General features: G+C 32.6%; 1 protein-coding gene across 3 annotated transcripts; it reads left to right on the top strand.

Moving 5' to 3' along the window:
- The first annotated feature begins 913 nt into the window (after nucleotides 1–913).
- Nucleotides 914–24,949, top strand: LOC126838301 (NAD(+) hydrolase sarm1). 3 transcript variants are annotated; one of them, XM_050572624.1, is made up of 14 exons: nucleotides 914–1,343; nucleotides 4,093–4,128; nucleotides 8,869–9,045; nucleotides 12,229–12,771; nucleotides 18,635–18,739; nucleotides 20,937–21,095; nucleotides 21,214–21,733; nucleotides 21,800–22,622; nucleotides 22,683–22,835; nucleotides 22,972–23,054; nucleotides 23,323–23,425; nucleotides 23,502–23,691; nucleotides 23,765–24,150; nucleotides 24,830–24,949. In XM_050572624.1, exons 1-13 carry the CDS (start codon nucleotides 1,293–1,295, stop codon nucleotides 24,128–24,130), a joined length of 3,309 nt encoding a protein of 1,102 aa, XP_050428581.1. In that variant the 5' UTR covers nucleotides 914–1,292; the 3' UTR covers nucleotides 24,131–24,150; nucleotides 24,830–24,949. The 3 variants fall into 3 exon arrangements, with proteins under 3 accessions (XP_050428581.1, XP_050428579.1, XP_050428582.1); XM_050572622.1 differs by lacking the exon at nucleotides 24,830–24,949 and having other exon boundaries at nucleotides 23,765–24,263; XM_050572625.1 differs by lacking the exons at nucleotides 4,093–4,128; nucleotides 24,830–24,949 and having other exon boundaries at nucleotides 23,765–24,263.
- The last annotated feature ends 273 nt before the right edge of the window (nucleotides 24,950–25,222 follow it).

Here is a 25,222-nt window from a genome sequence, read left to right as displayed (position 1 = left end):
AGTTAACTTTTTAAATAGCTCGTAATTAAAAATAAACAATTAAACCACGGTGTGTATATTTAATAATGTACAATTTACACTTCTATACGATTTTGGAGCAAAACCTTCTTTTATATAACAAAAAAGTATATGACGTAGAGTTGACAAAAAACTTCGTAAAAACTAAAAACCGTAAATTACCCTAACTGATCACCCAATACCTTTGTTCAGATCCGCTAGGAAGTAAAAGATAATATTATGCGATACGAAAGTGCTATTCTAATACGCTTAAGTAGAGAAAGCTCGGTCGGTCTTAGGCGCCACTCGAGATTTGTTTTTAAAATTGTGCGTTAACGCTTATTCAGCTGTACAAAAATGGCATAGCATACAATATGTAAGATATATTATTATTATGTATATTGCTCTCAAGTGTTTATCTATTTCCTCGATTGCTATTTATAATATTTACCCGAAAAAAAAACGTAACGCGGTACGCGCGGCGCGTACACACCATTTGTGGTAAAATATTGTGTATATATATATATTTTTTTCATAGTCGTTATTATAATTAGGCCAACAGAAGTTTGAGGATACCGCAAAGGCGTTTAACGCTATTAAGAAGTGCGTTTAGTATATTAAGATTCGTATCACCTTCGAACGCGTGCAGTTGTCGCGCTACCATATGGTTTAATATAAAACACACACACTAGTGTCATGTAAATGTAATATGTGTAAATAATAATAACAATATTATATGCGTGTATGTATATATATATATATATATATATTAATAGTTATTACTATTACTATTATTTTTATTATTATATTATCATTCGTATGCCGTCGCGGCGACGAATGAAGACGCCGGGCCAGAGCAACTGATACACCGGGCACCGCCGCACGCGTATGGTATAAAACGACCAGCCGACCTCAGTTACCGTTCACAACCGTTTTGCCGCCACGACGTCCGGTGTGTTTAACGTGTGCGCGACCGTAGTCGAAATCGAATAAGTTCAAGTCGAAAAAAAAAATTCATCTTAACATATCGTTTCGCCATCGGCGTTTGGTGTAATACGCTTTAGTTAAAAAAAATTGGGTTTTATTTAATGTATTATTTATTCAGCAGTGTATAACGATAAAAGTCAAATAGTATCTAGTTCTATTGTTTTTTTTCCGCGAGACATAAATTGCCGGTGTTTTTGCCGGCCGTTGTCCGATGATCGACCGCCCGACCAATTACCGTCGATCGCGCTCACTTAAAAGAGTTTAAATATTAATTTTGGGTTTTTTCACAACCGGAAACCGCCGCTGGCATGCCATCTCAGCCGTTGATTCGTCCGAGAGGATTGTTCGTGCACAAAAAAGTAAGTGTCACCTTGTAACGGGTTATATAGTAGGTACCTGTATTTTGTTTTCAAAATGTTGTCCTGTGACCCTCCTAACAGCTGAATAATAGTTTTCATATTATTAATATTGTATTATCGGCTCATCGTATTTCTTTTGCAGTTTTTTAAGTGCTAGAGTGCAATGAGAAAAAAAAATCGAACGGCACGCGTCAACCACTAATAGTATTTACGTTGTTTAATGTTTCAATAATTTGTTTGTTTTTTATTTTTATTAGTGTAATGTCAATAATCAGAAAAATTAGCTACTGGCGATAACGTACGCGTCTTCGTGTAGTTTTTAATCGATTTCGTTTTTTAACAATAATAATGTGTGTGCAAATTGCTCTTCCGGTTAGTTCGTTAACCTTAATCGAAATATTACGGCATACATTAACGGCACCTGTTTTGTAATTCGATTAAATAGAATATATCTGTATAATTTATACTAAAATGATCATTGATGCAAACAATGTTTTAGGCTATTTTTAAAATTCTTAAGTACTATGTTTCTTAAAAATCTCAGTTTTTACTCATAATACACGTGGAATAATCTTTTAAATTAATTTTACAGTTGCAATTTTTATAAGCTAGACGGGCATGAAAGAATTTAATAAATATTTTTATTTTTTACCGTTAATTTTTTGACTCTGGTGTTAAAACCCAGTTGGGGTCTTATTATATTTTTTTGCTCGAGCATTCGCATTGATTTAAACATTTTTCATTGGCCATTTTCAATGATGCATTTTGTAAATGTTTCTATCTTTTTTAACACAAAGGCGTACGAATTTCATAGATATTCATATTTTTTTCCAAGAAAAATAATTGATCTGATAGTGCTTTTTTAACACCATTTGTATACAAACTCGAGCTCGTCGAACGTTTTGTATGACGTTGGCCTTACTCGTAATATTTTCATGCTAATACATTATGCGAAATTATACTATAATAACACATAGGACAACCGCAGGCACGTCCCGTCTTATTGTCATTAAGAAATGTCTTATAAGTACCGGTTTTCGGTTAAAAATACTTTTACGATGCGTTTTGTAAGGTGATAGTTGCTTAAGCTACAACAAATAACTGTTTATGTTGGATTGCAACTGCAATTCATTGTTTGTCTTAATATCAGGGGTCATTTGAGGAATTTAAACTGTTCTTAGACTTCCTTATATTATAATAATTTTAGTTTGTGTCATTCACATACGTAAAATATATCATTCAAATTTCAATAGTTTTGCCCTTTGATTCATAGTGGTACTATATATTGAAACCACTTTTTTAATAGTTTTGCTACGATTGTTAATAAATGTGGTATCTTATTGAAACCATCATCAAAATAATTAAAAAAATTAAAAATAGATTATAATTGAGTCATAGGGTTAAGCGATTAAAAAAAAATTGTTCAATAAACATAACAAAACGCGATTCAGTGGGAAGACAAACTTGTAACTTTAAATGTTTTTCTTTTTATTAAAAAACTCAATTAATGTTCTCGATATAAACACATTTTATACGATTTTCATCACGCAATTAGTTAATTCTCTCCAATTGTGTTTCCATAATATGTGTGTTATATCGTTACTGGGCAGTGTTGCTAAGACCAAGGCAAATAAAATCTCGAGCATTTAGGTGACTGCCGACTCGTTATAGTCTGCGCGGTGTGCATTTTTTTTAACGGAGATGGTAATTATGTATATTACAGTATACACTCCTCTTCTCGGCGCAATACCTGCTGTTATATTAAAATTCCTAATGACCGGAATCCTTGACATTCCGATGTCCGACCGTTGTATTTGGGCAGGCTGCCTGCAATGTGCACTACCATGGTGTATACAACGCTCCCGCCACCGACCGAAGAAAGTTTATTGTAATCATCATTATAGCTATTTACTATAATTAACTCTGTAGTTGACGTTTGAACAATTTTTTTTGCACGACAATGTACTTCACGCGCGTAAGTGGATGTTCTTGTTGTTTTATAAAAATATACATTCAAAATGCATACCTGGCATACACCTTCGTTCTATTTCCTGCCAGATCTGTGCGCACAAATGAACAGTGACGAACATCGCTATCATTTTGTGACGTATATTCTTGCTTACATAGGAAAACGTGAACGAAGTGTCATCATTATGACGTGCGCGTTGAGGAAATTCTGTGGCCGGACCGGAACTTGTGGGCGAATACAAAATAATGCCGATTTTGTCTTCGCCACCACGTTCGCTAATGCAATTCCGCACACATTATTCACCAAGCACAGCTACTAAGATTCCAAATACTCGTTACATTTCGTATATCGTATGCCTTTTTATATTATGTGGTTACATTTTGTATATTATTAGTTATTACACGGCCGTAGGATTACATAGACAATGTTTTGTAAACGAGAATTGGCGATAGTTTCTTTAATCCGGACCGAATCGTCTTGGTTTGCAACGCGTGCGGCATAATTTAGGTATCTGCTGTGATACAAGTCTACCCTGAACCACGTGGGCACCTTGAAAATCGAAAGTCCATTCAATTTGGTCAGACCAACAATAACTGATGCAAACAGCAAAATGACGATGTTTTACAGTAAAGACAGTTGGTCGCCATCAGATAGTTGATCTCCATCACTCGTTAGTTTATGATGACATAGTACATTTTCGAAAATTGTTAAAAACATTATTAGTATAAATTACATATTCGATGATTAATTTCTAAAAAAATTATATTTTCCTTTTTGCAGAGCAATTTTACTTATTTTGATCACATGCCCATTTTGGTAAGTAAACGTAATTGTCGATGGGTTAATAATACTAAACAATAAACCTTGTCTATTCGTCAAATGAATTCTTTTTGGATTTTATTTACTTCTCAGCGATTAGTTGAAATCGTATCTTATTCGATTTTTAATAGTTAATTATTTCTCAAACTAATACTTGGTCGGTAACCATAATTAAAAACAAAGTTTTAAATAGGCTTTTAATCGGGTGTTTAGTTATTTACTTTTAACAAAACCTTACATTTCTTATCTTTCTATATATTATATTCGATTCAACTAAAATAAATAAAAAACATCCACACAAACATGAGCAATAAATAACCTTTAACGTTTTTCTTTTCAATATAGGATTTACTTTTAACTTAATTAATATTTTAAAATTGGTTTTCATTTATTGTAATAATACAAATATTTAATCATGACTTATCATAATTTTGTTATATATATATATATATATGTTAAAACCCCATGATATAAACTATAGAATTCTAGTTGAACAAAATACTAGAGATAGTAACATTTAAATATTCATGTTTACACATGATACATTTTTTAAACGTTAAACGTTATTAGCTTACAATAGCTTTTTTCAACTACAATTCATTTTTTTTTCTTTAAAAATGGTTTGCTTCTCTTAATATAGGTGCACATTTTTTTAATAATTAATTGAAATTTCTTTTAAAAATATTTAGGGCGTCCAGCTTGTATTACTGTATGTTAGGATACGCTATTAATATTAACATATTAGCAAGAATCATGCCGCGGCTCTTACACGGCCGGACAACATCCTGATATCACCAGTGGGGGGAAGGCAAATTCCCCCTGCACCCTTTAAATGACACCACTGGTTGGTTTAATTATTAATATGTAAAAAACATTAATAGCTGTTGAAGATGTAGAAATTATTCTCTAAAAGCTTTTTAATGTTTAAGAATGGTTTATAATGTATCAGTTGTTGCCTTGTATGAAATCAGATGATCGTTACAAATTACAATACTTTATGTATAATATATATAATATTATTAAAACGTGATAAAACAGACATTAATTTATGTACAAAAATAGTAGACATTTTACCAAAATTATTAAAAAAATAAAATAAAGAGGAACCACGCTTCCTATTTAATTTCTAAATTTCTTACACTAAAAATTTAACATTAAATACTGACTTTGACATTGATATTTATCGTAGTTCGTTAACTATTACCATTGTTTAGCTCTTTTTGCACGAAATTATAAGTAAACTCAAATTATAAATTGAGTAAAAGAACATTTAATTATATTTTTCAACGACTTATAATTCGTATTGGAAAATTAATATTGTCATGTCAAAAATGTTCCGATTTTTAATTTTGTGTAAATACACAGAAGTTCATTTTCCTAGACCAGTTGTACAAAAATAAATAAAGCGTAATGGTCCTATCTTAGATCTCAATATTTTGTATCTACTGGTTATCAAGACTTGGTGGTTTGGTCAAAATCATACATGATGTTTAGACAATCTAATGGTGTTTCAATAATTTACATGTGTAATGGTCTAATACATTTTTTTCAAATTATGTTTATATATTGATAAAACTTATTTTAGTTAAATTAGTAACTTTCGAGAGAAATAAAATATATTTTAACTTGCAATATATTAAAATGTACAACGGAAATATCCAAAAATATTTATCACTATTAGTTAAAGGTGTAAAGTAAAATCTTGGGTGTAAAAAGTCGTAACAAGGGGTTGTTTAATGAATAGTTATCAGTTATTACTCAACGCCCAACGGTAAAACATCATCTTAGAAAATATATATTTATTTTTCCCGGACAATTGACGAGAGATGTATTCGGTGTTTATAGTTTGTTTTATAAAAAATTATTTAACGTTTTACTACATAGAAAGGGTGATAATGAACTTAAAACGCTACAAAATGTTGCGGCAACAGTGAATTATACTCACCGTAGGAAGATGTAGTAGTAGCGTGTGTTATCTAATATTATTATTATTGTGACGATCTGGTTACTATTATTAAGACTGTAATAATATTGCATTCAACATATACACGCATAATTATGCGTGTATATTTAGATAGAGTACCGTGGAGTATTGTTTAGATATTAATATATTTCAAATACTCTCAAGGTCAATATTATTCACTGTCTGATCACTGATGCTGTTTTACTGTGCATCGCAATACAAAAAGAAAATTTAGCATTTCAATTATAGTCGCTAGCGAGTGTGGGAGCGACCATTATTTGGACCGCTTAGATTACAATTAATTGTAATTATTTGTTGTTTTATTCAATCGTCGTTTATCGAAATATGTTTGTGTTGTTTGTAAGGTTACATAGAATTCTTATTAGAAACAGTATTCGCCTAACATATACGAGTAACCCTTCCACTGATGGATGGACGGACAGCGTTTACTATAAGTAACGAACCTCTACTTCTTAGGCGGGTAGCTAATATTAGGCCTTTTAGTAATCAAAACTAATTTGTATAGCTATATAATTTACAATACTGGAAGCAAATGTCACAATTTAAATTGGGAATCATATATTTTTAAACGAATCGGTAGCCATTCGGGACATTTCGGAAGCAGATTTATATTATAATTAAAAAATTACTTCATTGAGTAGCTTAAAATGTTAATCCAGTTTTTCTCATCCTAAACAGTCTTTACTAGTAGCCTAACAAGCTTAAAAACACTTTCAAACTGATTTTTAACTAATTAAAGTCCTACCCAGGTTGTATGAGAAAATATTATGGTTTATTGACGAGAGAAATAAAGTCGCACATTGGTAGATTTACTTGCGACGGAGAAACAAACATGATAACTCGGTCAAGTTATTTACAAATCGCCAGCGCGACAAAATGGTCGGTCGTATGGTATTTTGTTGTTGTTTTCGAATTGGCTTTGTTTCAATCTTCATGTGAACTTAGTCGGTAATTTGATAAAGTAGAATCGCGTTAATCTGTCCCAAATCAATAGCACGTGCCGCAAAAAACGCGTTTGGGCGCACGGCAATGTAATGTATTCAATAGTCATGGATACATGCAATTAGACGGTACCTGTTGGATTTTTACATACACTTATAAAATGGTCACACAGAACTAGAAATCTTCTTTGTTGAATCAAACGGACGTTGCAATAATATTATTTTAACAGCCTGCGGTCAGGTTAGGTAGATGTTTCAATAATATTAACAATAATAAAAAGAACGGTTTTAAACCGTGCGTTGTGTTTGTCGAATTAATTATTTACAATAAATAATATACATTTTATTGAATCAACCAATCTATATAAAAAGCTTATTGTGTAAGTCTATGCCGTAGCATACGGTTTCTAAACGACCGCGGTTGTAGGTACCTTTACAAGTGGGTCTATTCGCAATCATTTTTTACAAGGCGCGAAGTTCGTATTTAAATTTTCCTGTGCACACCAAGTGCGTGTGTGTATGGTTTTTTAAAAATATAATATAATTTTTTGTACTTGCTTTGCCTGTTAACCAGTCGGCTTAACGCGTGTAGGTGTAGGCGCAGCATAAGAGACTAGCCAACGCCGTGACCTTCCGTACGATTGCGGCCGGATTGCATTATATATATGGGCAACGTGGGCGCCAAGCCGGTCGGTACTCCTCCCGTTTTTTCTGAGCCGGGAACCACTTCAGGAAATGCCTTTGGCGCGTCCAGTGGTTCTCAAGACGTCGCTTACAACGTTTTATATGGATTTCTTATGTATGTATATATAAAACGATGTTTGCGAACATATATTATTATATTCGCATACATCGCTATTCGTTGGCCTCGAATGCTGTGTATATACTTGATACATTGTACTTTGACATGTCGCGTGTATTTTAGGTAGAATCGACGACCGGTGATTGATCTTCGTCCAATCGGTTGGGTTTTCTTACAATAATTATAATAGGCGTTTATACGGTACGTTGAATGTCGTTGATCAGCAAGTGGTTTGATTAAGGATTCTCATTTGGATACTAGACTTATCCACATTAATAAATTGATATGTAATATAAATGATGTAAATAAAATAATCATAATTTTTTTAATGTTTTGCGCATACAAATATGACATTTCACAAAACGACTTTACACTGCTAAATGTTTTCATAGATATGCTTTGTGCTTACAACCCAAGTTTGTTTTTACTTTTCTTATCAAACGAGTCGTTACTTAGTTAAACGTTTAATGTGATTTAGTAATGTGGTTACTAAAAACTTTATTTTTATTACATTTTATTCGTAACATTAATCACCCAATGATTAACCAATGACTTCAGGTTTTGTTTTTATGTACCAAGAAATATTAAAATATAAGCACGGTTTTCAAGGGTAGGTTTAAAACGTAAAACCATTTACATAAAAGATAAAAGGTGTTTTTTTATAAGTATTTATTTTTATTGCAATATTAAATGAAAAATATATTAGGTATATTAAAATAACCGGTTTATCATTATATTTCCTCTTTTAACATAATAATATTGTTATGATGGTACATTTTATATTGTATGTATTGCATGTATTGTATATTGTTATGGATATATTATTATTATTCATTCGTGAAAAATACTAATGCCAATGAAACGTTTTGAGATTAAAAATATGCGGTCGAAAACGATTTAATGGATTTTGTACCGGTTATATTACTTTTCTCGCCTGGATGTTACTGTACCGTGTTTGACGAGTTGTATGGTTTTTATAATAATAATATTTTTTTTTACGATTTACGCAGATGGCTGATTTCTTGAAAGACGCCGATGGGTCGGACATGCAAAACGTGAACTCGGTCATTGAGAATTTTCAGAAAAAGAACACTGCCGGGTCCATGGGATTGGCAACCACCGCCTCCGCAGCCACCGCGGTCTCCACCACCACTACAGGCTCCGATGCAGCCGTCGGTCACCAGATGGTAATGTTGCATAATAATCATATTATTATAATCATTATTACCGTTTGCGGTTTGAATGTTTAGATTTTAATACGTTTATGTGTTGTGTACATGTTTAATGTCGTTTGTTGGGCTTGGCGTCAGGTTCGCATAATACATTAACTTACAATCATATTACATACCTACATTTTAAAAACGCGTCGATAACAATACTAACATTTACCACACGGACAATGCTGTGTGCAAACATTTGTAACAGAACAAACCAATCTGAAAACTCGTTAAAAGAAAAAAATATTGATTACAATATATCATGTATCTTAGCACTGTTAGGCTTTCCTTAGTTTTCTTCAAACAAAATAAAAACGACTTGAAGAAAGTAAAAAAAAAAATCTAAAATATGCAATGATAGCTGATGTAATATAAACGATGTATGTGATGTCGACAACGTAGTATAAACTAAGGCGACAGATCACTTAGAATCATCAATTCGTAGAAATGTTAATTGTTATGTCGGGTAGTAATATACTATACAAAATAAGGTTTTTGTATTAGGTCTTTATTTCAGTTCAAGTAGTATAATTGGTTCGATATGTATATATTTTGTGCGAGTGACACAATTTGCTCGAGTTGTACTTTTAAACAAAATGTGCACGATTAACCTCCGTTTCACAATAATGAAATAATTGAACCCGGTAACCTCTTTATTGTGGTTGATTTGCTTATAATAAATTGTAATTATTAAATGTAAATAATTTGATTTAAGCGTATTATTATATACGAGTAAGCACGCGTTACAGGATCTAACTGCTGATTTTTTAGTTTGGAGATTAATATTTTTTTCATTATTGGCGTGATCGAAGCTAAAGGCTGAGTAGGTTAAGCATTAGCACAGTAAAAATATATAGGCTAGGCAGTAGGTAGGCTGGCCGCTGGTAGTTGAACAACGATCGACATTTGACATAATTGTTATACGATTGTATCTTATCGGGACTAGAACTATAGGGCTGATAGGCTAGGCTTCAAGTAACAAGAGCTTTGTGGGAAACGTTTATATTAACCTTGAATATTATACTAGAAATTACGGATACGTTTCTTTTTCATGTTAACACAAATATTTTGTTACTGAATGTTGAACTTCTGCCGGTGTGTATAAACGTCTGAAGTTGGGGAAAAAACAAGAAATCGCTAATAAATCGTTAAAAAAAAACTGTCATTGATATTTTGAAATGTTAAAACATCCCGAATAAAAACAAAAACATTTGTTTCTTGTTAGTTTCCGTTTTAGTCGAATGAAACTAATCACTGATTTCCTCTACCTAGTCTGTATTTTACGCTACAACACAACGCAACAGTATATTAATAATATTGTACTTGTCAAAATATAAATCCAAGGACTCCGAGGAGAGTGTACCAAAAACTGTGGACATTAGTGTTTAGTGGTCAATAGAACAATTCATCCTGCAGGCATGTATAAGAGCTATTAAAACATATAATCAATATAATTGACATTAATTTCCACAACGGATTTAGGTAGGCTCACCAGAGTTTTTATTCCTATAATATATTATTCTCGATATCAAGGCTATATACATATTAAAGCCGTAGTCCGATTGTTGCCGAACGGCTGTGTAACGCAATAACTACGTAAAAACGTGCTTTAGGCCTACACCATTATCCTCGATTTTTTTCTGTTCGACTTCTATAACGGCACATGGTTTATACTTGAAATATTATTAAAATGAAGGTAAATAATGATTCGTCAACAAGAGGCTATGACGTATGCGATAATATTTTTCCTGGCCGTTGCTCAAATACTAATCTATTGTTCTATGAAAATTACCTTTTTTGGTTGGAATATAAAATTCGTTGAAAATAACAATATAATCATAATTATATTTCCTAACACATTGGTAAAGAATTTATTCGAATTAGTCAAAATTGGCGACCACTTTTTAACAAGAACTCTTTATAAAGTCATAGTTTATGCGATTATCTGGGCCGTCATTACCGAAGGTGCGAAAAACATACTTAAAACTGCAACAATTACAGATTAATAAACAAATTGGGATATTTTAAAATATTTAGGTAAAAAAAAACGAAAAACCGAGTACCTATAGGCTTATTTACTATCATAAAATGGGGTGACACAAATATTTATCTTTTACAATTTTGTAATTCATTACAGAAAAATAATATGTATCGAAAATACTCACTCTCTTTAGTTAAACATAATAAGTAGTTGTTTACCATTATGATATTATATATTTTAGTTTGTCATAAAGGACTTAAATAGTTCTATATTATTTGTTTAATGGAATTTTTAGATATTTTCTGCGTTTACTTGCACATATTTGCACAAGGTCATAAAAAAATATTAACTTACCTGTTTAGGATTAGGATCTAATCACAACGCATATTTGATACCTGTTTAATAATTATTAACAATTTATAAACGACTTGCACAAAATTAGTCACAAAATACATCTAGTTTATATTTTAAATCCATCTATAATTTGTTAAGCCATTTTTATACGTTTGTTGATTTAAGAAAAAAATTACTCTGTTAATTGATTATTTAGAAAATGATTGTAAATATAATTGATAATATAATTGAGAACGATAAGAGAACTGCTAGTGTATGCGAGAATGATGTGGGATGTTGTGTCAAGTGGAAGTTTAGAATAAAGGTGGTGGATCTACAATAGTTGGGATGAAGGCAAAGGAGAATAATAGTGTAAATATAATGTAGATTGTTGGGTATGATTGGATTGATGGGTAGATTGTTTTTTTAAATGTTGAGGTTTCAGGCTTTTAGCATGCTGGTTATTAAATAAATAAAATAACAAATTTAATTGTTACTCATAAAAAATGTGCAAACTTCTGTTCGACGTTATCAATTTAGATGTGTTTTAAGTTTTTAATAATCAAAATCGAAGAATGTATAAATGTTGTAGAATTTGTGGGTCGGAATAATGACATACCTAACTAATTGGTTTTAGTTTTACTAATATATTTAGTTAGAAAAATATATGATTTCCTAATCGATCTATAACAACTGATCAACAATCTATTAAAATCGTTAACAATAACTTTAGTAGCTGCTTATTAATTAATCATTACGTCTAACACAATATTTTGTTTGGATTTTCAACGATCGTGATTGATGTTTTCATCAACATTATTTGATTTTATGTTCTCAAGGCGTCCAACGCGTCTTCAAACAGTTCGCGCATAGCCACTTCGTCTACTTCGTCGTCCTCGCAGCGCGTTCACCGGCAGATTTCCGAAATGACCACCACGTCGTCGTCTTCAGAGCTCCAAAAGTCTTCGTCAGCCACTTCTTCTGTGCTCGGTTTTGGTGGCGGTAGTATAGACGAGGCAGACCACAACAGCACTTGCGGTAGCGTTGCCGGTGACCCGCTGGTCACGTTCCCCGAATCGCCGCCCGTGTTGGTGTCGAACGCCGCTCCTTCTCTGACCCGGCCCTTGCCGTTGAAAATCACTACGACCGACGGTCAAAAGTACTCGACCGAAAGGCGAGTGTCCTCTTCGAAAACCGTCAAAGAGGCTTACGAGTCGAGTAGCAGCAGCAGTAGCAGTAGCTCTAGCAGTAGTAACGCCATAGTCGAGTCGCAGGACGCTTTGCATTCGACCGGGTTCCAAGAGAAGTTGGCAGCCAACGCGTTGGGAACCAGGTTCAGTATGGACGACAAGAGTACCGAGATGAAACTCAACAAAATCCAGGTGAGATGACCTTTAATATCTATTGATAAAATCAACAACATTAGTATTGCGTACGATCGCGGCGATTAATGCGGTAACGTCACATACAAATTAATAATTATTTTTAGGTACAAACTGTGTGAGTCACGCGAGCGGTCCATACGTTTCTACCGATAGCGCCAACCGTAAAATATATGTTTAATATTGTAATTCTTATTACCCATTCTTTAAAGTAGTTAAATTTGTTAACATCGTCTACGCAAACGCAGAATCTGTATGTCATGACAAAAAGGTTAAAATAGTCGCTCCTTTCCATCATTCTCTCTATCGCCCCTATAGACTTCAGTGGCAGGATAATGTATACGGTAAAAACGTTACTCGTTAGTCGATTACAGAGGTGAACAGAAGTTTAATGTTAAACTGGTTTTTAAATTTGTCGCGCTTTGTCGTCTCCGGTGGCGACTTTTATACACGTATTCGGTTTAAAATGCTTGAAATTGTTTATTAATTTACTGGTCGAATAACTAGAAGTATTTTGTATCAAAATATTATTGTTAGTTAGTAATATTGTGTATGAACTGTTACTTATTTTATGCAAAGTAATACCTTACTAGTGAAACGTCAGGCGATATATCTAGACAGCGGGTTATCACTGAATATAATTCCAATTTCCAATAGATCGTCCTTTTTTAATTGTTTGATAGAATACTATTTGACGGAGATTAATAGAGTTTAACTTTTAAGAATGATAATCACATATTTTCTACACAAAACAAACTACTATGGGCTAGTCAATAATTTAGACTACTAATGGTGTAGTACACAAGTAGTTCTTATTCTGACTCTGTTACTTTATAGGTTTTATACATAGGTTTTAGGTTTTTTAATTTATTTTTGACACGATTATTTGGTTGATGGGACGCAACATCTGTAGAAGATCTATAGAAGAGATCCACATTGAGTGGCTCGTATTGAACTGATTGAACAAATAACCATGCATAATAAATAATAATACTACAGTAACTACATATAATGAAAAAACATGCGTTTAACCATCGCGAAACGCCGAACGGATAAGTTTTTTGTTTGGGGTTAATCGAAGTCAATATAATATTACCATGTTGGGCACACACAATATTATATATTTTTGATGACCGCCCACCGTCTGACCAATTGAGTGTTTTGTTCTTAAACAAGTGTATTCAGCTTACAAGACAACTAGAAAACATACAAAAACCGCGTTGAGTCATCGAGACGTAAAAATTTGAATATTCAGTGGATTTTATCGTTAGATGCACGTCATACAGCCTAATCTATTCGTTGGCGAGGACACGGTAATCACAGAAAAACAAAAACCGATAGTTTATTTGATTGATATTAGCATATTTACACACGACCATTTGATAACATGCGTTTATATAAATCTGAATATTTTACCAACTATTGATCAGCAGGTCGGTGGAAATTATCACATAAGTTGGGTCGTGTGAAAACAACGTTCCTTCGTTCGTTTAGAGATTAAAACTTGTAAGGCGCTTGATTACTATTTCAACAAAGTATAAAATCCGTTAAGATTTTAGAGCATGAATTGAACTAGTTAAACTACCATTAGGTACGTCCGGTTTTATACGATTGTAAACGAGACTTGTCGAACTAGATGCGTTGGACGTAGGTACTACAATGTATACCGTCTATGTCGTACAAATAAAATTATAAAAGCCGGATGTTTTGGGTGAATGTCGAGAACACATTGATTCAAGGTTATTGTGTGAGAACTGACCATATTGGTAGTAATATATTTTAATGCATAATTTTGTAACATATTTATCATATTATAAACAATAAGCACAAAACGCACTCCCAAAGGACAATTTGCACTGCTGACTGCGCCTTAGCTTGCTGAAAAACCTTTCGATTTTGAAACGACATAGAGATATTAATCGACATAGTCCACCCGCAGACAACGCTTATAAAAAAATAAAAACAATATTTATATATTTATGACAAAAATCAGAGAGTACTAAAGGCCATTCGACCTGTATAGAACTCAAATAATCGATTGAAAAATTAGATCTTTGTCGCTAAGCATTATTGTGAGAATAATTAAAGAAGCGGTTGTAGGACTCGAGTTCAGTTCTTTACCGTGTTGAGTCTATATATATATATATCAAATAAAATTTAAAAACATTTGGGTACTGTATTAAATGGGTGACGACACGTTTGTGTTGATTGTCTCGATGAGTCAATTAACCAACTGTCTTTGCAGTTTTTCCAAACCTAGGTCAGTATTTCGTTTAGTTTGTCTTTTTAAGAAGGCTATAGTCGTCACCGTGTCATTCTTAAAGCCGGCACGTGTCGGGCTAAGGAAATTGTTGTTCCGGGTAGTATAATATTGATTAAGATTGGATGACATAACGACACGGTAGCAAACTCAGCAGAAAATCAGAAAGAATAATAATAATAAAATCGTACACTGACAACCGCTGTGGTACAAGCTATCGGATAACTAGCATTGCAAAATTCAAACACGTTTTTGTTGTTTTCGTTAGCGCTAACGATAAAAAAAACATATTGCCCGGCAGTTTTCTCAAAATGTTTTTTTCGCTAGTGTCATCAAAAATGACTTCCATGATCAACTAGCAGACACTTACAATAACACTGTATTTTTGTTGACTTCCCGGTCTTATAGCAATCATTAATCAATTGCTTATTTTCACCGCACGAGGTGGTTAATTCACCAAATTTATACTATTTTGGCTATGAATTTAAGACATAATATCTCCGGAACATAATCTGTTTCGGTATAATCTAACCTAAATTAAAAATATCAAATGGTATTTTATATACTGTCTTACAAACTCTTTTCAAAAAACCGTACCATCGTATCTTCTCTAGATTACCGAGCTATTACTACGTTTGATTATGCAATAATTTCAAAGGAAACATGTTTATGGGGAGTCCTATCAGTAATGTTGCATGACCTAACCCAACCATTACAATAATTTTCCTATAAAAGTCAATAACAGAGAACCTAGGAATAAGCGATTAATATTTAGACTAATTGTTAGGAGAGCCATATCGCTACTTTTACATAATAATAAACTAAATTTAAAGAGAAGAGTTTATTGTCCAAGGCCATAAATATTTCCTTATGGGTTCGCCATCGCCGTTCCACGAGTCACAATTATGGTTGTTGCACGCTAAGGGCACGGCGGCGGTGCACTTGAACGATAATGTTCTATTCTATCCGACCGTAATAGTTTTGGGATACAATAGGAAAACATATCATTATTATTAAAATGTACACATGTTTTTTCTCTATGATGGTACCGACCACTAAAGTTTCATCGTTAAAAACACTGCGTGTACATTTAACCTAACCTTTGGGTTAAAATCTTCGACTGCTTAACGGATGTAAATCAGTGCAGATAATATTATCTGTGTATGGAAATGTCATTATACAATAGACGGTGATTTAATGAAGTTTCGTTTCGTGTTAAAGTTCTACGGATATTGTTGCCGCCGAAGAAAACAAAATATACAAAGTACACGATACTGTTAACGTTCTTTTAGAGACGCATGGCCTCGGGATTCGAATGCCTGAGAGAAAAAGAGAAAAGAAAAAATTAAAATGTCATTCCCGACCGTTTAAAAAAATTATTGCTATTAAACGCCACACCACGTAGCGAACGTGTCGTTGACACCAAAAAAGCTTCCAGTAAATCGAGCTTTTATTGTACACCGTTCTGAGTTAGACAAGCAATTTCGTCTGGTATTCGAGAAATTAATCGCAATGGAAGGAAAATAGCGGAAAAGCCATCACGATAATGGACATGGGTTTTTTTTTATTGTCGGTGGCGCCCGAGTCAAGCAACTAAACGTACACTACCGCCGCTTCAATTTCGTCGTTTCTCCGATACGGCGTATATACTTACGGTCACGCACAGTGTTGTTTGTCCCTGTCGTTGTTATAGTCACGCTGTAAAAATATACCTGAACCTTAAACTATTCGGGGCGTGGAAAAAAATCGAGCTTTCAGTTCGATCATTACAATCCAGTGTTTCCGTTGCTGATAAACATTTTTTTCTTCGATTTTGGTTCTGGAGTCTAGAAATGCTAACCGTGTCGGTGGTCGCATAAGAATATACCGAATAGATCCTTAAAAAATGCGAGTGGGCGTTTTGCGCATCGCTGGCAGTAGCGCCAAGACTGCGGAAACAATGCCAAAGGGTTCGTCGTTCAACAAAACCAAGGTAACTGTAAAATAATATTATCCATGCGAGATTGCGTAAGTGATAGCAAAAAGACGAGCGAGAAGTGTCCCAGCCGTCTACTAAAAATAATAACTGCGGATAGTTTAAAATGACATAAGACGAGAAGGAGAGAGAGTGATCGAGACATAGGTCAGAGGGAGAGAGAGTGAGATCTAACTAGAATAAAAAAAAACGTTTATTTTTTTGGCCAGACAGCCAAATTTATTTCGGTGTTGTGCTGACTTGCGATCCGCCACACTTTTAGATTTGACTACTCCTACGCTGTTTTTTCGCCAATACTCCGAGAAAATAACGTTTGTCTTATTGAAATAATGTCTTAGCGACCAGTAGCTTTTGTGGTTCGGTTCACGGTCAATACAAGTTGAACCATCAATAATATGATTTAATATTTTGATGACAGTTCCGCATCCATTTTTTTATTATTACACAAACAAATGCCAAGTATAATATTATTATAATATACAAATAGGCGCTGGCCTTGAACTATTAAATAATGAAAAAATCACGTACGCGCTTAAAACGCGTCCAAATTGAATGCAAAACAAAAAAAATATTACGCCGACCGGACATTGAGAACTGTACAAAAAAAAACAATTAAACTTTATTAGCTACTATAATTGACAACGTCAAAAATAATTGGCAAAAAACCAAATAGCTAAAAGACTAATCATATGCAACGATGACTATTGATGAATGCATGTGTTACAAGGATTGACAAATTAATTTATAGAAATAATATTATTACTATTTAATGCAAGAATGTGTTCCGTTTTCAGTGAGTTAAAAAAAACAAATACAACAAAATATATAACTACTGATTTTCGAATATAGTGAAATTTTAACTGTACATTAAGTGGTACCTGGTTGTATAGGATTTTTATGTAATTCTTTTATTTTAACTTTATTTTTTAGAATATCAATGATATATTACTCACTTTTAAATAAAGGATGTTGAAATTTCCGTAAAAAGTTACGGACTAGTTTGGCAATTGCTTCACTAAAGGTTTAAATTATCTAAATTAATTATAGTGGGTGGTGACATGAATTTGAAATCGCAATTCTGTAGAGTTTTTATTAATGATGTTGTGTTGTAGTACAATACCCATGATCATGACGGGGAGGGCCGAGGGGTACAAACAACGAAAAAAGTGTCTGAACACAAATAATAGTCATTCGATCGTAACGTCACTTAAATTTGCACACGTCACACATGCTTGCAATGATGTTTGGGTAGCAATGTATGCCATAATAAGCTACTCTAAAAGGTATTGTCATTTCGATCCGTTGGGTAATCAAATCGAATCGTCCGTAAATAAATCAACTGTTTTCCTTTTTGCATTTTCTACTTATTATAATATGTTCATCAGTTGTTATTATTTTTCTGTCTGCATTCTGTGGGAGTCTAAGCGTTCCCACACACACAAACACACATACACACACAGAAAGTGACAGTGTGTAGAATATTCGCGATTGTCTAAGTTTAGTTTTAGAGCGCTTCCTACAACTATCCACGTTTGTTTACGCCGCCATGGTTTCAGTACACGCGTGTTAGATTAAACATTGTAGACGTGCGTTCATTCTATTTGATAAACGAGTAATATTTTTTTTAGGAGAAAAGAACTTTGAAAACTGGAGAGCACATTCATCAAGATAAAAATCAAAATATTAGTGCGGCCACAATGAAAGTTCAGACTGACTCGTTCAGTTCAGAAAAGGTACGCCATTTTCATTGTGACAATTATATTATAATGATACTGTTGAGAATTTAAGCAATTAAATAAAATAATTTCACCTAATTGATATGATAACAAAATGTAAAAAAGGTTACTAGATTGACAATAATATTAATGAAAATTATGCAATACCTTGTATATTATACATTTATCTGTAATAGATGACATAAACAACGTGTATATTTCGGTAACTATGAGATTTATCTACAATAACTCAAGTTGTATAACAAAACGAAATTTGATAAAAAATTATAACTATTTTGAAGTTACCCTATAATAACTTTTAGTTGCAAGCAAATCATATGTATTAGAACCAAGCTGCATATAATTAGTTAATAAATATCAATTTTGACAAATTTAATAAAATTAATACCAAAATTAAGGCGTAAATATTTGTACTTATATAGAATATCAAACATTTTAAAAAGTGGTTATTTTAAATGTTTTCTTAATTAAAACTTTATCATTTTATAAAGTACCTATTTACTTATATTTTAAAATATAATAATACATTTTTGCTTAATAATACAATATCTTTTGCAATTAATTTTAGAGGCAATTCTATAATATATATATATGTGAGCTAATTACTAATAAATAAGTACAAGAATCATTAGTAAAATAAATATTTTACTGCATGTAGCATTGTTTGTTTTAACTATATTTTTTATTTTCACTTATTGTTAGTGTTAAAAAATACAACATGTGGGTAGTATATATGTTTAAGAAGTTGTGCCTAACACTGGTAACACATACAGACACGCTAAACGTTGTAAAAATCTAATAAACAAATAAATGTTATAAATATAAATCCATGTTTATCGAGTGTTCTATACAATTTCACGTATCTGGCTTTCCAGTCTCTAAGATTTAATTTTCAAACAGCGTTAAATAATTAATTTACACGCATTAGTAGAATTGACGGGATTTTTAAAGAATTATACTTATTTAAAGATTATTAATATTAGGACTAACATTTTATTTTTGCCAAAAACTATTTTTTAACTGCCAGTAAACGTCATATTTTACTATTTTTGCCAAAGTATTGTTCTTATTACGTGTCCAGTTAAACGACGACAATATTTTATTAGCATAACTAAATAATGTATTTTATATAGTGATTAAATAAAATAAAATATGATACCATGTTATTAGAATCGTCTGATCATGGAAAAAATTATAATTGGACCAACTAAAATTATGGTTAATACAGGGTGATTTTTTTATCATGAGCCAGTCAATATCTCACTGAGTTTAAATAATTATTGAATTTTTTTTTTCACACTGTTATTATATAATGTGATCACAATTTTATCCAAATTATTATGTTCCTAACCCCCTCCGGAACTAGTTTTTTTGATAGCAACTTTCGAAACTTAAACGATAACGTATATATTTTTTAAACTTTTTAATTTAAGAATATTTCACTGAAAATGTTGACTGGTTGATAACCAGTTTTAGATAATTATTTTTAAAGTTATAAGAGTTTAAAAGTTATGACGGGAGGAGAAGTGCGGTTATGAAATGCGCACAGATAAAAATAATACTATATTGCTCCTTTCCTCCTGCCCTAAACTTGAAACTTCAATAACTTCAAAAATAATTATCCAAAACTGGTTATCGATCAGTCAAAATTGTTAGTACAATATTCTTAATTTAAAAAGTTTAAAAAATATATACGTTACCATTTAATTTTCAAACGTTGCTATCAAAAAAACTAGTTTGGGAGGGAGGTAGAAACGTAATAATTTGTGAAAAACTGAGATTACATTACATAAAAACACTATGAAAATAAATAGTTGTATAAATTATATAAACTCAGTGAAATATTGACTGACTCATGATAAATAAATCACCCTGTATAAGGTTAATATATACACAATAAATGTATTGCTGATATAACTAAATAAATAGTTGTTTTAACTAAACGTTTAGTTGGCCGAACTAAATGTTGTTTTAAATACATTTTTAGTTAATATAATTACTTATTTAGATATTCCAGCTACAAATTTGTTTTTATTAATATTATTATTATTATAATATATTATTACTAACCATAATTTTAGTTGTTCCAACTATGTATATTTTTCCGTGAGAAATTCTGTTTTTTTTTAAAGTTGCTTACTTTTAATTATGTAACTTTCAACAATTAAGTTAATGCATTAATTTTATCTTTTAGAAAGCTTCAAGCGCGCAACAGCAAAGACAAACAATCACATCATCTAACATGTTCAATCAGGAGAAACATATTGCTCAATCGTCTAAATCCAATTTTACCTTTACTAAAAAAGGGATGTGTACAAGCTCACAAGCTTTGATGTCGACTGCTTCATCTCAGGTAAATTGTCTCATAGTATAGCATTTAAATTTGATTGCTGGAGTAGTTGTACTAAATGAATAAATTGTTTTTACAAACCAACGAATTATTTTGAATACATAATATATTTTTATTTCAGCTGTCTCAAAAGTTGAATAATGGATCTGGATCTCCACCTTCCACTATAGTCTTCAGAAATGACGATGATTTACTCAATATTAATTTCGATGATCTCGATAAGTTGAGGGAAATGGCCAATCCTCAAGATGTGGATGTGGCCATATCCAAATATTCCACGTATTTAGAAACTGCTGTTAGAGAGCTGACTAGTGGAAAGTACGTGGACACAAAGGGCCCTTTAGTGTTGAACAAAATGTTTGATATAATATGCAAAGCGTGGGCTGTACCGACATATGGTCACGAACTTGGATATGCACTGTGCAACACTCTTCGAAATTGTGGAGGCATGGACATGCTATTGAATAATTGCGTATCAAAAGATCAAACTGTTCAGTTTTGCAGTGCCAGACTATTAGAACAATGTCTGACTACCGAAAATCGTTCTTATGTCGTAGATAATGGCTTGGAAAAGGTAGTACATGTCGTTTGTGCTTACAAAAGCCAAGTCAGTTCAGCAGATCAATCTAAAGTCAGCACAGGTATGATCGATTACATTTTAACCTAATAAATACAAATGATGTAAATTCAAAATAATTTTTTTTTAGGAATTCTCGAACATTTATTCAAACACAGTGAAGTTACATGTAGTGATGTCATTAGACTTGGTGGGCTTGATGTATTACTGTACGAATGCCGAAGACGAGATATTGAAACATTAAGACATTGTGCTGGTGCTCTGGCCAATTTATCACTTTATGGTGGAGCCGAGAATCAGGAGCTGATGATCAAACGGAATGTGCCAACATGGCTATTCACTTTAGCATTTAATAATGATGACAACATTAGGTATTATGCATTTTTAGCTATCGCTGTTCTTGTAGCTAACAAAGAAATTGAAGCAGCGGTTCTTAAATCTGAAACCTTGGACTTAATCGACCCTTTTATCACAACTCACACACCGTCAGAATTCGCCAGGTCCAATTTGGCTCATGCTCATGGTCAGAGTCATCATTGGTTGGAAAGACTGGTTCCGGTATTGAGTTCGATTCGAGAAGAAGCTTGTAATCTAGCAGCATTTCATTTTTGCATGGAAGCTGGTATCAAGAAACAACAAGGAAAAACACATTTATTCAGAGAAATCAATGCTATTGAGCCATTAAAAAAAGTAGCCAGTTGTCCTAATGCCATAGCATCTAAATTTGCGGCACAAGCACTAAGACTAGTCGGTGAGGAAGTCCCACATAAACTTAGTCAACAAGTGCCATTGTGGTCACCCGAAGATGTAAGTTTATGGGTAAAACAAATAGGTTTCAGTGAATGCGCAAGAAATTTTGTAGACAGTAGAGTAGATGGTGATTTATTATTACAACTAAACGAACATAATTTGAGAGACGATATAGGAATACAAAATGGAATCAGACGAAGAAGGTATAATACATTATTTCTATTAAAGTTATAAATCTTACACATTTGCATCGATTTTCACAGATTCATGAGAGAAATACAAAATTTAAAGCGATTAGCTGACTATAGTAGTAGAGATTCGACAAACTTAAACTCATTTCTACAAACTATTGGTCCAGAATTTTCAATTTACACTTACTCCATGCTCAATGCCGGTGTTGATAAAGAATCAATTAGGTTAGTATTTAAAAATGTTTGAATATAGCACAATTATTATATTTCCTATATTGTAATTTTAAGCAGCTAAATATTTGTTAATAAGAAAATCATTGTTTTATTGATGAAAAATTAATATAAACATTTATTATTTTAGGTTTTTATCGGAAGAACAGTTGGCGAATGAGTGTGGAATCTTAAACAGTATTCATCGATATAGGATATTAGATTCTATAAGAGGTAATTAATTTTATAAATAATGTTTTATAATTGAAAATAAATGTATATGGATACAAGACTTTTAACAGGTTTTGAAATTAGATACCTAACTAATATTCAAATATTACGTCATACGTTGCAACTTTAATTTTTCACATAATTTATTAATACTAAAATAAAATAAATATAAACTTAAAATTGTTGTCCTAGGAATCTAAATTTTAGAGTTACACTTTATTTCAAAATTTTAAATTTTGACTGAGGACCTAATTTATAATTAAATGTATAGATATCGAGACGATGATGGGTACGTCGTCGTTTGAAGAAAACATGAACAAACAACTTGATGTGTTCATTAGTTACCGTAGATCTACTGGATCTCAACTTGCGAGGTATTTTAAATAAGAGCCGTAAAATAAAAAAAAATTAACAGTCGACTAAATAATAACTCGTTTGAAATGTTTTTAGTTTGCTCAAAGTTCATCTACAGCTTCGAGGATTTACAGTGTTCATCGATGTCGAGAGACTAGAAGCTGGCAAATTTGACAACAATTTATTGCAGAGTATTAAACAAGCAAAAAATTTCCTACTCGTTTTGACGCCAAAAGCACTAGATAGGTGCATAGGTGACAGCGAGTGTAAAGACTGGGTTCATAAGGTATAATATCATATCGAATGTCAATTTACCAGATTGCTAGACGGGTAATGATTTTGGATATTTTTTCCTACAGGAAATTGTTGCTGCTTTGCAAGACCAGTGTAATATTATTCCTATTATAGACAATTTTTCGTGGCCCGAACCCGAGACGTTACCCGAAGACATGCGCAACGTCTGCAAGTTTAACGGCGTCCGGTGGATACACGATTACCAAGATGCGTGTGTGGAAAAGCTGGAGCGGTTCATGAGGGGCGAGCTTAATGCTCGAGACGGAGCCAGCATAGCACTTTCACTGCCACGGTCTGGCGGTGGCGCGTCAACAATCAAAAGCGAATCTTCGGCACCAAACACTCCGCTAATCATGGGCAGGTCACCGCCTACTTATCAGCGGACACAATCCAACGAGAGCGATAGAGACTTTGGCGGTAGTAAAGATTGACTAGCGTCGAACACTTCCAGGTTAGGATACACGGTGGACATAGATATGTTTACTGTCAACTCGTGCTGCGTGCTTGTGATTGTCTATGTATTGTTCATCTGCTTAATCGCACGGCCTCCATCGACACAGTTGGGTAGGTAGCTTTTGAAATTTACGTTTAATAAAAATCAAAAAATATAATGTGAGAGTGCAAGTATAGTAATACTACGTAACTTTGATTTTCTAAATAAATAAAACTGTTACGGTGTAAACGTCAAAGTTTCCCTTCGAAATTCATGCGAGATGCAAATTACATTAAAGTAAACTTTAGATCAAAAAGATAATTTCGCTTGTTTGAACTTTTTTTAAAACGAATGTTCTATTATAAATTAATGTTAATTGATATACTTTTAGAGTAATCATAAAAACGTATAAAATATGACTAACTAGCACGTGCCTATTTTTATTTCCTAATTATCAATATCGTAAGTCTTGTTTGCTAATATTAACAACACAATTTTGTAATGGCAAAAAATGTTTATCTTATAAAACGGGGGTTTCAGATTTGTAAATTTATAAATATTTAATCGCAGTAAAAAATAATATATTAGTCTACTTTGCAGAATGTATAATAGCTTGATTTTTCACATTAATGTTGCCATATGTACCTTTTATATTTATACGTTTTATATACTAAAATGGTTTTTTTTGTATACATAGAAATAGGAAGTGTTCGAAACTGTCCGGTTGGAGACCGCCTATGAGCCCGAAAAATGGTGCCAAAAATAAACGTGCCCGGAGTGTGGAAGGTCTATTAGAGACTACGGAACCAAGGAAAGAAATTCAAGATGATGTACAGATGAAAAAAGCTAGAAGTCTGGAAGGCTATCTAGATACTTTCGATGAAACTGAGGAGTGTAATAGTGTATCCATTTCGAATAATAGTAACACAAAAAAATCAAATTTTGTGGACAAGTGTTTTAACAAAATGAAATCTTTAATAGCTAATAAAAAGACTACGGACACCAAATAGGGTATTATGTTAATATATATTATATGATATGTATTAGAACGTGTATAGTAATTTCAATGTATTATATTTTTGTTTTTTTT

This window comes from Adelges cooleyi, unplaced genomic scaffold, assembly GCF_023614345.1.
Source record: "Adelges cooleyi isolate 19-005CV unplaced genomic scaffold, UGA_ACOO_1.1 ACOO_flye_CR_arks_rails_tigmint_CR_PRNA_30, whole genome shotgun sequence".
Taxonomy (NCBI): domain Eukaryota; kingdom Metazoa; phylum Arthropoda; class Insecta; order Hemiptera; family Adelgidae; genus Adelges; species Adelges cooleyi.
The sequence above is the reverse complement of the archived record's forward strand: the minus strand, read 5'-3'. Positions and strand labels throughout refer to the sequence as shown.